General features: G+C 43.8%; 1 protein-coding gene across 1 annotated transcript; it reads right to left on the bottom strand.

Moving 5' to 3' along the window:
- Positions 1-1,552: 1,552 nt before the first annotated feature.
- Positions 1,553-16,964, bottom strand: LAMP2 (lysosomal associated membrane protein 2). Its single transcript, XM_042876397.1, has 9 exons — positions 16,861-16,964; positions 13,758-13,876; positions 12,828-13,041; positions 12,119-12,280; positions 11,141-11,355; positions 9,732-9,851; positions 9,406-9,481; positions 8,477-8,644; positions 1,553-7,243 (listed from the first exon to the last, which is right to left on the bottom strand). Exons 1-9 carry the CDS (start codon positions 16,916-16,918, stop codon positions 7,104-7,106), a joined length of 1,272 nt encoding a protein of 423 aa, XP_042732331.1. The 5' UTR covers positions 16,919-16,964; the 3' UTR covers positions 1,553-7,103.
- Positions 16,965-17,619: the final 655 nt, after the last annotated feature.

The following is a 17,619-nucleotide window of genomic DNA, read 5'->3' as shown; positions in this document are numbered from 1 at the left end:
TCCTCATCCTCAGAACATCCAAGCCTCACGCTGGGGACCGGTGCTGCCTGCTCTTCTCACAAGTCCCTTTTAGCACAGACTGGAGCTCAGGCAACCTGCTGCCAGTGAGGTTCCACCCTCCCATCCTCATTCCACAATTGAATTCAGAACGAAAAGGCGAAGAAGGCCAAAGAAAGCAACACAAAATGTGAGCTTTGGTGGACCGCTGGCTTTCCTGAGCAGTGAGAACTCTCCAGGACTGAGTCTCATCTTACAGGGGAGTTACAGGCATGCTAGTGCAAAGCAATTGCAAACACACTAGCAGTCAGCCTCTCCATGCTCATCTTTAACACATGAATTTACTAGAAGAGTAAACGTTCTCCTCATAGTAGGTTGATTTATTAGTGAGGTACTCTCTTTACATTCAGAAGGAGGGAATTCAGACCGGTTCACAGGAACAAGCTGCTAAACGATGAAAGAAGACAAACAGCCACAAGCCAGGTTCCAGACAGAAGCACCATGAGCTTTGTTTTCATTTTCCCACACCAGTGCAGCATTTATCATGTGATTTTTATCAATATCTGATAGCTGTACACAACTAGAAATTTTCTCATATAAAAGGACTGAACAACAAAAGGAAGGTCTCAGTGTCATCTGTAGTCAATCACATCTCTCACGTGGACACACGTAACCCCGCTCACTTCCATGGTCCTCAGAACACTTTCTCCAAAAACCACACAGCAGCTTCAAGTAAATTTCCAATTCATCTCATGCTGTATTATTTTGTTGTGATGTGTTTTTTAATTTTGAATAAAAAAACCTAAGAACGTTTTGTTTGTTTTTAAAGGGACAGGTGAGGAGAAGAGCACAGGGGCGGCAGCAGAGAAATAATTAAGAAATTATACAGACTGATAGCCAGTACGACTTTTTCTTCTTCCGATGATGTAAGATATAAAGACAAGAATGATAAGGAAGCCAAGTGCCATGCCAACTGCGATTGGAATAAGAAAGTTGAGGTCAGAATCAGCAAAGCATTCTTCAGCTGCAGAAAGAACAAAAAAAAAACAGAAACAAAGAACAAAAAGGGAAGTGAGAACAAATTAGTAAAGGAAACCGAGCATCAGAAACCAAGTAAAGCAAGGAGCAAAGACACAACATTTCTGAGAACATTGTATTACATATATAATACATTTGAAGTAAAATCAGTATTGAGCAGATTCTTTCAACACATACTACACGTCATTTGCACTGGCAAAACTCTTCTTGCAATTTCTGCACTACCTTTCATCTCGCTTTGCAGCACTTACGGATGCATGAGGGATGTATGGACAAGGCAGAGGGCTGAGCACGTTGGCCACTCACAACTCAGTTAACAGCAATAAAGTGACATAAAACACGGGCTGGTACAGCACTGCCTTTCCAAGAGATTCCCCAAACCCCCCAGTCACCACCATTTCTCAAGGCTTCGGACATGCAGACGGCTAATAGGAATCAAACCAAGTCCTGAGGAATCCAAAGGACAGCCCAGGGACACGTAATGAAAGCATGGAATGGAAAACACCAAGGGACAATCTTTGTGGGTGGGTAAGTTTATTTATTTTGCATACAAATACAAGAAAGGTGTTATCGATGTCAGCAGAGTGACGCGGGCCGGAATGAAACCAACAGAAGAGAACAAAGAGGAGACAGCTGCAATGCTACAGTGCTTTCAATACACCAGTTGGAAAGGATGCCATAAACTCCTGAGTGACGCAAACACTGAGAGCAACTTTTAGTGACCAACAGTGGGAACTCATTCCAAGCTCCATGGAGCACTGTGAGCAGGCACAGAAGCAGGGCTTAGCGCTCTGCAGCCATGTCAAGACAGAGCAGAGCCCTGCGTGCACGGTGCCAAGAGGAAACGCTCCATAAGGTGAGACACCGTGTCCGCACGCTGCCCCAGCACTGCAAGGGTGGCAAGGATGCTTGGCTTTCTGCTTTTGCAGCAGATTTTCTGATTTTTTTTTTTTTTTTTGTTTTTTTTTTGCTTGAGTTTATATTAGAGCAGAGTAAGCATCACACTTTGCCCAAAGTTATTGGCTGTTAAGTGAGTATTTAAGCTATCTGAGCATCTGAATCAGCCTTGGTGATGGGAAGTTTGCAGTCCAGCACAGCAACTTTCCAAGAAAGGCTGTGTAAGGCCTTTTGTTTGGAGGTAGGTAAGCAAGACACACGGAAACTCAGCATCTAAGAACACTGAGCTGGGCAAAGCTGAAGGCACCTACTGCCAATCTGAGCAATGCTCCAAAGTGGGGAAAAAGGCACAGAATGTGTAACTTCCACCACAAGCTAAGTGAAGTCATTCCGACTGCTGAAAAAAGGACTGAAGTACCTCGAAAGAGAAGCTTCAATTGTGCTGTGTTCAGACACTGTGGATCACTGGAGATCAACAGACGCAGTTTAATTACTACATGCCGGATAATGGGTGTTACTACAAAAGAATTTGCTAGGGATGAAAGGTACCCAGCAGACAGCAAAGAAATTCCCTTTTTCTCTTCTTAAAAGGAAATCAATTGCTTTAACACGTATTACAATACAGCACTGTTGCAGGACACTAACTGGTGGTACAAAAAGGGTTTAATGTTTGATACCAGGAACATCCCATCTTTCAGCTCTCATAAGTTTGCCACTTCTGTTGGCTCACACGTATCCACGTGTTGCCACAGCACAAGCATTAGAAGCTTCAGAGAAGCATCTGCAGAGACACACCTGGACAACTGCACATCACCATGAGCAGACTCCGTGCTCAGGCCGTATGAATGGGGCTGTTTTAGCCATTTCATTGAACAGACGTTCAAAATAATCAGAAATTTTGGCTACCAAGATTTTTGGGCATGATATGAAAAGTCATCTTCCCTCTTAATTACAATCACCAGAAGCAACTAATAGTCTTCCCCTCCGCCCCCCCCCCCCGATTGGTTTAAGGTATTCCATAAAGAGAACCACAGTAAGATTTTACTTTTTAAAAGGAGGCATTCATTCACCGGCTGAAAAAATCCACGAGAACTACTGCCATGGCATCTTTAAGCTAAAAGACCAGAAATCTTGGTATCTTAGAGCACAGTTACAACATTTAGTAAACTGTATATAAGGCACAGTCAGTAACAATCGAAACAAACCGCAGTGTATGACAGATGATCTGCATTAATGCTGCACATCCACAAGCACACATCAAACACCGCCTCCGCGGTCCAGAACACCACCACGTTTATTCATATAATGCCACTGCATGCCTTCACAATTCTGAGATCTGATGTGTAGCATTTTAGAGAAAAAAACACTCAGTTCATCAGTTGATTACGAACCAGGATACGCTCTGTGCTATTTGTAAAGGAAAAAATAGGAACTGCAGCAATGAATTCCATCAGTCCTTGGCCATGTGCTGGCTTAGTGGTCTGACTGGGCAGAGCTGCTGCTCCGAGTCTTTTGAGTTCAGATTTAGTAATTTACTTCAAGCAAGTAAAAAACTTTCCCCTTTTAAAACTGCTCATATCCAGTATTATGGTGTTTCTTGTGGCCCAAAAAGTAAGCCATAATTACTAGGACAACTAGTCCTCCCAGAGCTGCTCCTACTGCTATAGGCACAATGAAGTAGTCCACCTCTGGGCTGCAGTCTTCAGCTAAATAGAAAAAGGGCAAGTTTGAAAAAGAAATGCATTTTAATATGCTTAATACCAAGATCATGCTCCACTCATTTAGAGCAGTTATCCTCGCCCCACCAGGACATTAAAACACTCATCTTTCCCTTGTCCTCCTCCCTCTCCCCAGAGTACAGCAGCAACAGCCCCCCTTCCGGAGCATCATGCTAACAGACTGCCAATTCTATCACCTCCCTTGCTGGTATCTGTATATTACTGCACATTTACTGCTATTGCATATCCCTACTACACCACGATGTGCAGGCTTCCCTTGTGTAGGCACTAAAAACCTAGATTTAAAGTTACAAGTCCTTATGCTTACTGTAGGACAACAGTAACTTCTGCTCTGCTGCTTCTTTCAAGTTTAGTCATAGACTCATCCAGCCTGGCACACACCAACGAGCTGATGGCAGCTTGATACCTGCAGTCCCACTGGATTCATGTCTTAAGAATGCAAGCTGTTATGATTTTTGTTGAAATATCTATTATCCTTCATATTTAAAAGCTTCAGCTGACCTCAGCTTACATTTCAGAAAGACAATAATTTTATTTTTTCTTTGGCTAGCAAACAAGAAGGTAGGTATAATTTAATGATGCTATATGCAGACTAGAATGGAGCAGGGAGGGTACAGCATTAGATGGCACCTGTTCCTTCTGTCTCATCACCACAGAGTTCAAAATACAGATAATGGTAAAGGGAAGACCAATGTCTCTTGCTGCAGGAAAAACAAAGCACTGTGTAGTACTGCTACCAGAAGAACTGGCAGCACAGCCAGGATCACACTGCTTCTCCCTTGGAGGATGAAGCTGCTAGTCAGCTCCCAGAAGGCCCCAGTGCTTCCCTACTTTCACTAAATGCAGGGATTTGTTTCCCAGGATGACTGCAAAAAGAAAAGCTGAACTTTTCACAGCTGTACATCAGCTTAAGAGGGCTAGCAAAAATCACATCAGAAAGGTATCTTGTCTGGAAGGAGCTGCAATTCCCAAAATAGTTTACAGGCAAATTTCTAACGATGAACCAGGCTTGCAGAGTTTCAATTAGTTCTCAAGTTGTCTTCTGTTAGATGATTGCACCCAAGCACACTTCAGAATGTGCTGGAAAGCAAAACATTAGGACACAGGCAACCAAGGACTCTGTGAGGAGTGCCTTCACAAGTTACACAACAGAAGCTCAGATATAGACTGACTGAAGTTGGCCTTACTCATTTATTTTCTTATAGAAAAGATAATACAAGATGTCTGCTTTCCAATCGGTTAAAAAGTATGAACAAGTTTCCTTAAGAAACAGAACAATCTTTATTATTTAGAGCACAGGTTGAGCAGGTTGACAATTCCCTATGGAGCAACACAGACAGGAAATCTGGTGGCTTTATAACAGGCAGTCAGGTGAAACTGAGATGTTTTAGAACCAGGTAACTGCACAGCGGCGTAGGAGGACTTTCATCTCGGCGCCAACACACTTGCAGATGAAGATCAGCTTCCAGGTTTTTGCAAGGAGGCATTTAGTTTTGCTGAATTTTTAGTGCAAAGCACTCCCATCTTCCACTTCATCACTTAAAACCAAACACAGCTCGAAAGCTCACGCGCTCAGATGAGGACTGTGGTGACCACTCCTCAACACAAGCGTACATTTATCTGGTGATGCTGAATATCAGTCAGTAAAATGCTAAAAAAAAATCTACATGAACTTCATATTAATATATCCTTAAATGCAGAAAATAATTAGAGCCACTAGTTGACATTTTTTTAATTAAAAAGTCTTGAAGTCTGTTTTGAGATTCAACTTATAGTCGTTCCCCACTTTCATTAAAATGATTTTCAGTAACTGATGCAAAATCCAAGCTGTAGGCTACAAGCTATAGCAAGCTTTATCCACTCATTCTTGCTTCCCTAGCTAGTGGTAAGATGAAAGCTTTCACCCAAAAAATGTTACTGAAAGAAGTGGTTTGTATACAAACATGCCACAGACATCTCAATAACCCTAGAAAACACTAATAAAACACAAAACCAGCTTTGTTGCAGGCTAAACTCATCCTAAAGAAGACAACTATGATTGTTAAATGACCAGCTTAAGCAGCTTGTGTTATGACATAAGTAAAAAGTCACACATGGTTTGGAAAAGTTTTCTTTTTTTTTTTCTTCCATGCAATAAAAACTGTTACAGCACAAAGAGGACAGAAAAAGGTTGTGCAGCAAGGGTTATTCTCTACAGAGCTGCAGCTTAAGGACAGTCCATCTGCACTGTATGTTTAAGCTAGTCAGCCTTTCCACACAGCAGGAAAAATAGGCGCAGTGGGTCCATCTCAGACTTGTTTGGCTTTTGCATTCTTAACATTAATAAAAGGTACACAGCACACAGTCAAACATAAAGCACATTAAACACTGAGAATGTCAAGGGCAGACATATGTTATAATGTGGATTTCAATTAGCAGAGAACCATTCCAGATGAAGACTTAAAGACAGCTCAAGTTGCAGCAACAGATACTGGCTCATTGAACGAAAGCATCCTTGAAGTTACAATGGTCATTCAAAGCAATAGGATAAGATAGACCAGCTCTGTGCAAAGTATAAAGTTAAGTGCACTTTGAAGTTCTGGACTATTTAGAACGGTTATTCCCTTTAAATTGATGCCAGTAAAAAACCTGCATGAATTTAGCAGAATTCTGCCTCAGTTGAGTATTTTGGGGGAATGCCACGATGAAGAATTCATGCCTAACAATTCATTTAAAAAAAAAAAAAAGGAAAAAAACAAACCACTTTTTTTGAAAAGCATTTGGAGACCTGGCAGGGATGGGTTACCCACCTGGTTTGTACAGCCACGGTGCGGGGATGGCTCCAAAACCACTGGGGCAGGAGTAAACTACTCAAACTCCATCAAAGCTAAGTAAGTTACTGCTGCCACTTGAAAAAAATCACTCAGTCACCAGCCTGAAGTTCAACTATGAAAAACCAAGCTGTTCCTGGGCATCATACAATCCGTGGTAGTACTACATGAGTCAACATGGTGACTAATGCTGCCAGCTTAACCCACAAATATGACAACTAAGGAATGCAGAGAGAGAAGCAAGTACAAATCCCATGCAATTCTGGGATTTGCCCAGTGCACATCAGTTTGGAACGTGCTCCATTTCAGGCTGCAATTTATAAAAAGAAAAGGTAAATCCTAAACATTTTCAAGGTTTTGCTCAAAATAAAATCCTTGGCCTGGTCATTTATCAATAGTGATATCTGCCATCTTCAGAACAGGTATGAGACTCACGTCATCTTCTTGGAGCTGGAAAACTAAAAACGTAGTTCTGCTTCATCTGAGATAAACATTCTCCCTCTGCTTCTCAACTCCAACTAGCTGTGGCCAGTATTTAGTCTAAGTTTTGGGGCTTGTTTGGACTTCGGAACTTGCACTTGCTTCGTTAAGGATGAAATCAGAGCAGTGATTACATTTTGATTCACAAAGTTTGATATCCAGCATAGCTTTTCCTTCTGCCAATTATGTAAGCAATCACTATAATGACAATCAAGCCAGCAAGTGCAGCACCAACTACAATTGGAACTAGAATGGTGTCATCATCCAGCGAACACTCCTGGGCTGTAGATAAGAAAAAGGTTGCAACAAGGAATAAATAAGGACAGAATACTTGCCAAGTGTGGTATAAAAACCTATTTTCCTTAACACGAAGATGAACAAAATCAAGTATTTGTACAGGTTTATACTAAGAAAGAACAAACTACAGAGTTCCCATGGGTATTTCTAGCATATGTTAAACATTATAATCATTCTGTACATTTAACAATCTAACAAGCTAAAGGTGCTGTCCTGGTGTGGGAGCATTCATGGGCACAAAATCTGTCCAGGACAAGGGAGCAGCTATTCTTCTACTGCTAAGACAGGACAAGGCTTATCTACTTCATGCTTAAGCCTGGTACATTTACTAATTAAAAATAAAGTAGCCTGGATTTAGTATTGAGAACATAGCAAGAACTGAGCCATGTTACAGTGAGATGAAACCATTAACTGTGAGGAGGAGGAGTGCTAGCTGCAAATAGAAACACGGGTAAAACGGCCATCTAACTCCTCAGAGCATATGATGATAAAGATCAGTCACCCTGCACACAATCTGGGGAGTCAATTTACCACTCCCCAGGAAAAAAACAAGCTTGAAAATCCATGCCCAGACTGTCTACAGATTAACCTGCAAGTCATGAAACACAAGGACCAAGAGATGCTAAAGATTAATGAAGTTCATTCAAATCTTTCCAGTTTTCTCCAGACACAACTAGGATAACGAAGCAAACACCTTAGAATGTTTGTTTGGTCCTGCATATATTGTAAGAGTGCTTCCAGAAGAAGCTGTTAGTTCTTTTTTCCACAGCATTGCTATTCCTTAGGAATGTTCACATCATTTTTAGGTCTGAAGAACTGCCAAAAGTTGTTGAAGTTCACTTTTATACAAGTTCTTTCCCACTGTCTTATATATTCAAGCTACAAAAATCTATATGATAAGATGTCAGGCAGTGCTAAGACCCTCTTCAGCTCCTCTAGCTCCCTCAAGAGGAGAAGTGAAATGCTTAATAGACCTGTTTTTGTTTTTTTTTTTGTTTTTTTTTTTTTTGTTTTTTAACATATTGAGAATAAAGCTGACAGCCTTCCTTGAACGTAGGCCTCAGAAGTTTAATTTCATGCATACAAAAATACACTGGGGCAAAAGCTTCAACAAAATAAAACAATAACAAAAGTGCTTATGGCCAGCTCTGGTGCTTTTTAGCAAGTAAGAATTTTACAAGCACATACAAGAATCAGTACAAAAATAAAATAACTTACCTATTGAGAATTTGTTTTCTTTCACAAGGAATGGTTGAACCCATAGGTTAAAAGTATGCACTTGAAGACCTTCATTAATCTCAAGAGTTTGCTCCTTACGGCACATGTAAGAATTACCAAGGGAAGCATCCCATTTGCTGAAGTTGTTGTTATCTGCACTTAAAATGACTAAACAAAGGAAAGAAAAAAAAAAAAAAAAAGGAAATTTCCATGCCTACTTTAAATACAGGAAAGATGCTAATGCATTCATAGGACTGAGGAGCTTAATCTGGATGGAGCAGCTTTTCAGGTTTGGCTACTCTAAAGTACAAAACAGTCTTAAGTTTGATTGATCTGCTTCATTTCACTGCCTGGCTTCTGTTGGATATTACAGTACTTAGCAGTAGCCTATCCTCCATACCAATATGACAGCAGGCTTTTCTCATCCCTTCACTCATCCCTACAAAGATGCAGTGCAGGCACTTCAGTGCTCTTTTAATTGCAGTAGCTGTGACAATTTAAAAATATGTTTCTGATTTGGAAGAAAAATGTATGCCTGAGTTCTTGAAGTGTTGAGCAGAAGAGACAGGAAAATACTGTATCATTTTCAAGCATAGAAACAGCTTGCTTAGGAAAAACAAAAAGCTTCAATTGACTTTGTACCTCACAATTTTATGTGACTGAGAACTGTAATGTAAGGAAAGCCCTCACAATTTATGTTTATCAAGAAGAGGCTTCATTCACATGCATTCATTCACACTCAGCACAACCCTGCACTGTTGTTTCAAACGACCCCTTGCAATCATTTGTGCTTGTCACTCTTGTTCATATCAGCTAAAAGACTTACATGTTGGAAGTAACAGTAAGCATGAACAGTATTTTGATCAGAAGCACAAGATGAAATGTAGAAACTGAAGTTTACATTCACTTTACAGGCAGGCATTACTTACCAGAACCATTCTGATGGTTGAGTAGTGTAACGTTCACCTCTTTCAGATAAAATTTTTGTACACTTGCACTTGCATTCTGTTTAACAAGCAAGAACCAACTGTCAGTGTGTCATTCTGCGTTTTCAATTTTAATAACACATTTCCAAAGTTTAGTGCATTTACCACAGTCCTACATTTCCCAGAACTTCATCCCAAACACCTTTTTGCCCCAGTCAGTCTCACTTCCTTTATGAAAACAGCCTATCAGCAGCGAGTTGCAGGATTTTACCACGAATGCTCATCACACAACGCTGTTAAAGCAGAAACTTAAAGTAGAAGTTACTTACAACAACAAACATGAAGTCAATTAATGTCCTATTTCCATCATTCAATTTCAGAGTAGCTGATGTGTTACCACATGTCCCATCTGCACGAGTTGATTTCGGATCGATGTTGATCAGGAGAGTCTGAAATACACACACACCACGTCAAAGGAGCTCAGCTAACTTGCATCTATCATGAATCTACTATTTCAATTAGCAGCAGTCTTAAGCTGGAAGAGCATGTAATAAAGAAGACAGCACAAGCACCAAGTCTAGCTACTACCTAAGCAAAGCTGCTTGAGTTACTTTACATGTTGGTAATGCTGAGACAAACCACCCTGTGAAGTTTCACTTCCACTTAATAAAGATACATACATAAAAAGAAAGGCCAGGGCATTTTTCCTTTAAGCGCCTAAAGGAAAACCTAGCTGCTTAGCTTTGGCTCCCTCTGTGGGAAAAGACAGCAGCTGCAGGCCCCAAGAGCCTAAGAAAGTTCCAGTCCTTTAAGGATCTTACATTTATTCCTAGTAACCAGTTAGGTTTGATCAAGGTGAGGGTTTGCAGCTAACTAGGTGTCAGAATTACCCTTGGGTCAGAGAGGTTCTTGTACACTTGGAAGCAGTTCTGGACAGCCAGCAGTGCACCAAGCAAACACTCTGCACTCACATTTCACACACACAAAAACAACCACAGCAAATTTTCTACTCTTCTTAACACGGCCAAGAGACAGGTGCTGCACCTACGTCAGGGCAATCTAAAACACCAGTACAGACAAATTTTAAATGAGCCAGTAATGCACAGCTGCAGCCCAGAAGGCCAAGTATATCCTGTGTTGCATCAAAAGCGCAGCCAGCAGGGCAAGGGAGGTGATCCTTTCCCTCTGCAGTACTCTTGTGAGACTCTATCTGGAGTACTGCACTGCACATCGGGGTCCTCCAGCACAATAAGGACACGACCTGTTGGATTGAGTCCAGAGGGCTATGAAAACAACCAGAGGACTGGAGAGACCAAGATGGGCTCAGCTATCTGGGGTTGTTTAGCCTAAAGAAGAAGGACTGAAACCTTACTGCAGCCTTCCAATACTTAAAAGAAGCACACAAGAAAGATGGGAAAAGACTTCTGACCAAGTTGTGTAGCAATAAGACAAACGGTAACTGGTTTAAACTAAGAGAGTAGTTCATTCAGATTATATACAAAGAAATTCTTTACTATGAAGGTGGAGAGGCACAGGCACAGGTTGCCCAGAGAAACTGAATGCACCATCCCTGGAAGCATTCAAGGCCAGTCTGGCTGGGGCCCTGGGCAGCCAGATCTGGTGGAGCTGCCCCTGTCCATGGCAGGGGAGAGTTGGAACTGGATGAGCTTTAAGGTACTTTTCAACCCAAACCATTCTATGATTCTATTCCAAAATTTGAAAAGCATAAGAGAGGCACCTTGTCTTGGGAAACATTCAGCTGCAGCCCCACAGTAGCCAGAAGACAAGTTTTATTTCCAGTTTTAAGAGAATAGTTTCCTGTGACTGGATTCCCAGCAGGTTTGGGAGCGGAGGTTGGAGCAGGTGAAATGGTGGTGGATGCAGTAGTTACATTGGCAGCAGTAGGCAGAACAGTAGGCACAGCAGTAGGTGTATCAGCACGACACCTAGACTCTGAAAAGAAGGTTTAACCACCATTTCAGTGATGAAGTTTTTATTAAGGCTTATGGCTGAGAAGTCAGTTTAATACACACACCCATTTCTAAGTTGAAATCTAAGCTCAATGGGCATCTGCTCATCACCAAGTGAAGAGTCTCCAGCTCAGCACTGTGGCACAGTCCTCCAAGCTGCAATTTATTCTGAGAAATTCTACGTTACTCACCATTTTAAACCCACGTACCACAAGCAATGCTACTTCTCTAATACACTAAAGCAAAACACATCCACAAAAGTAAACGTTAATGCTTACAAAACTGCTTTTGCAATTTAAGTAAACAATGTCCTGTATGTAGCAGGATGCTGTGCTGGTCTCCTCTGCCTAGTAGAACTATCAGGCAGGCTTTGTATTATTTAAGTGAAAGAGTAGTGAGTTTTCCACTGAAAACAGATGGCAGTTGAAAAACCTCCATGCTCAAATGATCTAGTTTGCAGCAACACTTCTGGAGTGTCTGGGGTGCCTAAGACCTTCAAGTGCACTCTTTAGTAGAATACTGCTGGGAAATTTACTGCACAACTGGATGTGCTCTATTGATATCTTTTTTTTTTTTCCTCCAGGAACAAGAAAAGACATGGTTGAAGATGTTACATACACACACACATATATGCATTGTTTGACATGGCACATTTTAGAACTGTTGGATTTTTTTTTAATTACTGGATTCCACCCCTGCACTAGGACACCATAAAAAAAAGCCCATTTACAATTTGAAACACTCACCTTTTTTACCAATTGTGCCATTCTGAACAAAAGGCTGCATAGTAACATTCCAGAAAATCTGTGTTACGTTTTCTGCTTCAAAAGAGGTAGTATGGTGACACACAAAGACATTATTCAGTTGAATTGGATGCATAGCATCCTTTACAGCAATTGTAACTGGTCCTACAAATAAAAACAAATATTTTAATGTCTTGTTTACCACAGGAACATTTACAGGTAGTGTTACGTTTTCTATAATTCACAAGACAAAGAAATAACAGGAATTAAGTCTAACGGTCCTAGCCTCTCTTCAATGTTTTATCCATGTGTTCTGACCTGATGTGACACAGTGAAGTCTTTAGAAAGGAGAACACTAAGTCTTTGTTCAAGAAAAAACCCACATTGATAGAACTAAGCATACACAGAAACCCTAACACTTTTTGTTTTCCTTCACAGAAGGTGAACAAACAGAAATCAGTCTTATATTTCCCTCTTACGTGCTAGCAGCATCCCCCCATCAAACCTGTTCAAACGGTTAACCTCCCCTTTCTGTTCCACCTAAGGGCACTACTCAAGCTAACTTAAGGCACTAGTTAACCTAACTAGTCTGCACTCTTATCCAGTACACAGGTACTACGAGCAGCATTCTGCACTGAAGTCATCAGATACACTCTCAGTACTTCAAACTTTGGAAAAGCCGAGCGAGGTGAGGAACAAGAGATAATGCTACCTTGTCTTCTAGCATCAGGAAAGACAGCAGTATCATTGGTGTTGTAGGTAAATGTGATGAACTCAGCCTGGTAAGTTTCGTTGCTTTTTGTGAAGTTAACACTCCAAGAGTGACCATCTCCAAACTGCACTGCCAGAAGCGCAGCTTGTGTGTCACTGCCACAAGTGCTTCCATTGTGTGTCACAGCGGATGTCAAATCCAAGCTTGCATTTTTCTAAAAGAAAAAAGTTTGCACTATTTTCAGATAACCATTCTTCCCCATGGCAGCCTTAGAAACCTGCTAGAGTTAGATGGAACCTTGCACAACACCAGTAAGATTATTTTAGGCTTTTCCACCGTTTTGTAGAATAACCTGCCTGACACCGAGCTCACAAGGGAGCCACATCAGGTCTGAGAACAAAATTGCAGGTTTAACTTGGCTGATAAACTCCACTACACCAAAGCACAACTAACATTCACCGTTTAGCCTCAGAATGCTGCTACACTGATAAATGAAACCCACCACCTTAGACCAGCATGCCTATTAGGTGCAGTAGGATACTCGTATTATTAATTGAGAACCATAGCCCCCATATCCCCCCCATCCCCCTATACCCCTCTATACCACCCATCCCCCCCGTATCCCCCCATTCCCCCCACACATCCCCCCCATAACCCTGATGCCCCCTGGCCCCCCAGGTGCGGCCGTTCACGCTGGGGCAGCTGAAGGCTCTGCTGGGCCGCACCGGGACGCTGGGTCTCTGTGGGGCTCTCTGGGGTCTCTGTGGGGTTTCTAGGGGGATCTATGGGGGGATGATGTTTAGGATGTTTAGGAACACTCTTAATAATTGCCTCTATAAAGAAAACCAATAAACTAAATACAAAATGTATCAAATTGTTTTATCCCAGACTAAACGCAGTTCTCAGCAAAAGTTAGCTCCAAATACTTACATAATCACTACTGTTTGTCTCATATTTTATCAAGAATTTCATCATCCATTGTGCGTACAAGCATGTAACATTAGAGGCATCCTTTACATCTACTTCCACTGCATAGGACTGGAAAAAGCCTGTAAGATACAATTATTAGCTATTAAGACATAGACTTTACACTCATTACGAAGTAGTACATTATTTCAGACTGGATTCTATTTGTCAGACACGGAACTGATAGCCAGATACCTAACAAATGTTAAAACTAGGAAGTTAACATGAAGTTATCAGTGCTAAATACTGAGAGGATCATTTATAGCCTTCTTGCCTGACCAAGGCCAACAAATTAAACGAGCATTAGCTTTCTGCTGACTGAAACTGAGTAAACCAAACTGCATGAACACGGCATTCAGAACAATGTCGTGCTTGTCGTCCAGAGTCTCCATGTTGTTCCATCAACGGCACGACTCCAGCTGACCTCTAAGAAAGATCAGTGTGCTTTCACTGCGTTTCTACAATTCCTGGCTCAAAGGACCTGGGTGTTAAATTTCATGCAAGGCTTTAGAGAACTTGTCACAGCTGGATTTTTAACCCAGCCTGACTCCCAGCACAGAGACTTCCCCAAAGCTGGTTCTCATTTGGTTTTGCTCAGCATTCCCAGTTTGCAGCAGTTCCCTAAAACAGACAGGACTGAAATACGAGAAGAATCATTCCTGACTAACGTAAGGTTGATGTTTGTCAGGCTCATTTCCTTAAAGCGATGGGAACTGTGATTGCACAGTTCTCTTCAATAGCCATTCAAGCCTTCCACCCCTCAACACACAGAATTCACACTCTGCATCACACTTTACCTTGACATTAAGGACTTCTTCCCTGCCCAGTACAGTTCCCTTCTACCAGCAACACAAAGCTCAGCACACAAGACAGTTGGCTGTACCAGCATTCAAGTGCAGCCTGCATCATTTACGCTGTTTGGAGCACCTTCGGTAAGAAGCATCCAAGGCAGAGCCGGGAGAAACTTGACTGCGTTGACTTTGAAGCAATTGTGCTCAATACCACACATTAATTTATCAGTGCTAGAACAAACCCTAATGTAACTATTGTGTGGTAAGAACACTTCAGACTACGGACAAGGCAGTCAATGAGGGTTTTCATGTGGTTTATTCTAAACTTGAAGCAGTAAACCTCAAGGAGCTCTAGCTTCAGCAATGCTAGCAAATACATCACCCCACCTGACCAAGCATAATACCTAATAATGTCACTTAAGCATCCCATTCAGTAACCCGGGCCATACTCTGTTTACAGGAGGCTCATAAACCTGCACCCTGTCCCCAGCAGCTCAGGGAATGACTTATTAAATAAGCTCTGAGTCTCGCGGTAACATCTGTACTTTTGTTCCTTTGTTCCTGATCCTCAGTAAGCAGGGTAACAGACGCAAGCAGCACATCTCATGCCCAGGCAAGGCACCTGCACGTTGTTAAAGCAACGGTGCAGCATGGCTCTCTGAAGGGTTACTGTTTGCACGCAGATCTATGGTGCAACCAAGAGATAACAGCTCTGCAATCTGCCACCACACAGCACCAGAACTCGTTGCCAAGAGTCACTTTGGAGTTCCAGCAACGCTAAAAACTCTTTCCCTTCTGACTCAAGGAGGGATTTGACACTGCACCTATATCCCAGCCCTTCTCAGTTCAGAAAGAACGTGAGAAATCTAAAGTTTTGGGCAACCACTGCAACCCAGCCAGGCCAGCCATGGTGCCTGCATACAAACACACCTGCAGGTCACGTCGCCTGGCACGCAGAATGACTCCACTGAGGCACAAAAGGAGCATAAACCAAAGAGGATTTTGATATTAATGCCTCAGTAATTTGCTTTGTAATGCTGTGATTTTTATTTGTTTAACTTTTCAGTGCTGTTTTACATAAGCAAAGCTCTTCCACCTTCCTGAGGAAAAAGGGTAAAGGGGTGTGAAATTCTGTATTCTGAAATTCTGTTCTCTTTACAGAGAAAACAGCTTGAAAATAACTTCTCCAAAGGGGATATTTCAATATAGGTGCTATTAGACACAACAGCAAAGAGAAATGCCACACCAAGCAGGTTCATAGGGCAGACCAGGCACACCCTGACCTACTTAGCTATACTGACAGCAAGTAACCACAACTGTAAAAGCAGATATTGGTGCGTTTTGTCCCCAGTAGGAAATGACTTAAGAAAACACACGTTCCCCACACTGAGCAGCACTTGGTCTGCTCTGAATAACCCAAAACACACGCAGGAGAAGGTGACAAAGACTGAGAGCAGCCGGCACGGAGCACAGCGCGGCAACGGGTTGTTGAACCGCCACATTTATCGCACAGAGATGGAAAAGCAGAGGCCCGAAGCCCCGCCGCACGGAGCAGCGCCCGGCCCAGCGCTTGCGTAACAGCGCCGGCGGCGGCGAAGCCGGCGGTCACACGGCAGGTTATTGGCACAAAGCAGCCCGGCTTTTCGCAACGCCCGCTCGGCGATACGTTTCTTGGGGACGCGCACGCAGGACATAAAGGGCTGGTTTTGCTTTTTTCTCGCCCTGCCATCGCCGCTTTCACCGAGGCGGAAGGCCGGGGGAAGCTGCCCGAGTCGGCGGTTCGGCGGCAGGCGCTGGGATGGAGCGGATGAAGAACCGCCGAACGCACGGCGGGGCGGGCGGCGCCGCAACCCTTCTGGGTGATGCCCCCCTCCCGCGTCACACACAGAGCTGCCCGCCTCCCGATTAAAGCTTCCTTATTTTCCTTTTTTCTTTCTTTTTTTTTTTTGCCCCACAACCTGCCGTTTCCCTTCTGGAGGACGCGGGCAGCGGGATCCCCGCCCCGCTCCGACCTGGGGAGGCACCGCCCGGCACGGTCCGGTTCCGCCGCGCCGCTCCTCCCGCCCCGCTCCCCCGCGTGCCGTGCCGCCCCGGCTGCGCTCCCCCCCGGCCGCCCCGCACGCCGGGCCCATCCCCGGCCGGCCCGCAGTTCGGCAGCCGCCCGCGGCCGCGTCACGTGCCCCAGGGACAGCGGCACGCGCCGCCCGCGCGCGCCCACCCCGCAACGCCGCGACTCCGCGACTCCGCAACTCCGCGACGCCGCCCGCCCCGCTCACCGCAGGCGCCGAGGAACAGCAGCAGCGCGAGGCCGGCGGTGCGGCGCGGCGGTGCCATGCTGCCGGCCGAGGGGCTCTTCCGAGGGGCAGGCGGGCGCGGCAAGAGCGTCGACGTCGGTCATGTGAGGGGAGGGGCGGCGCCGCCGATCGCCGCGGCGGAGCTCGATCCTACGGCTCGCGGATCGGGCGCCCCTCGCGGTGCCGCGGGCGGGCGGGTTTTCCCCGGTGGCAGGGCCGGAGGCGAGGCAGCCCTGTTTTCTCCGTCCGTAGCGGCCCTGATGGATGTGTGTCGCCTTTCCCACGCGAGAAGGAAGGAGTCTGTGGTGTGAGCCCCTCCGAAGAGCGAGGCTGAGGGGATATGTACAGCACGGGAACACTTGAGGGCAGGTGAGGCTCCAAGATGCCCGGTGTGGAACAATAAGGAATGAAGCCACTCGATTTATTGTATCCACAATAAATAAATAAATAGAAGGGTTTGAAGTCACAACAGAAGTCACTGCTGTTGCCCGTCCCGCTGCAGCCATCCCTGCCCAGCGTGACTGAGCAGCACCCCTCATCACCGCCCCTGCTGAGCACGTCTGCCTGGACATCACTGCATGTAATAAGATTAGAAGTTAAATCATTTCAAAATATGCAGGACTAACCTTTATTATTATTATTATTATTATTATTATTATTATTATTATTATTATTTTCTGATTTTGGTCTTAATTTACTGAGAAGCTTCCTGACAAAATCATAGAATCATAGAATGGCCTG

Source organism: Lagopus leucura, unplaced genomic scaffold, assembly GCF_019238085.1.
Source record: "Lagopus leucura isolate 7727_CA_CO unplaced genomic scaffold, USGS_WTPT01 Super-Scaffold_100016, whole genome shotgun sequence".
In the NCBI taxonomy this organism is placed as follows: Eukaryota; Metazoa; Chordata; class Aves; order Galliformes; family Phasianidae; genus Lagopus; species Lagopus leucura.
The sequence above is the reverse complement of the archived record's forward strand: the minus strand, read 5'-3'. Positions and strand labels throughout refer to the sequence as shown.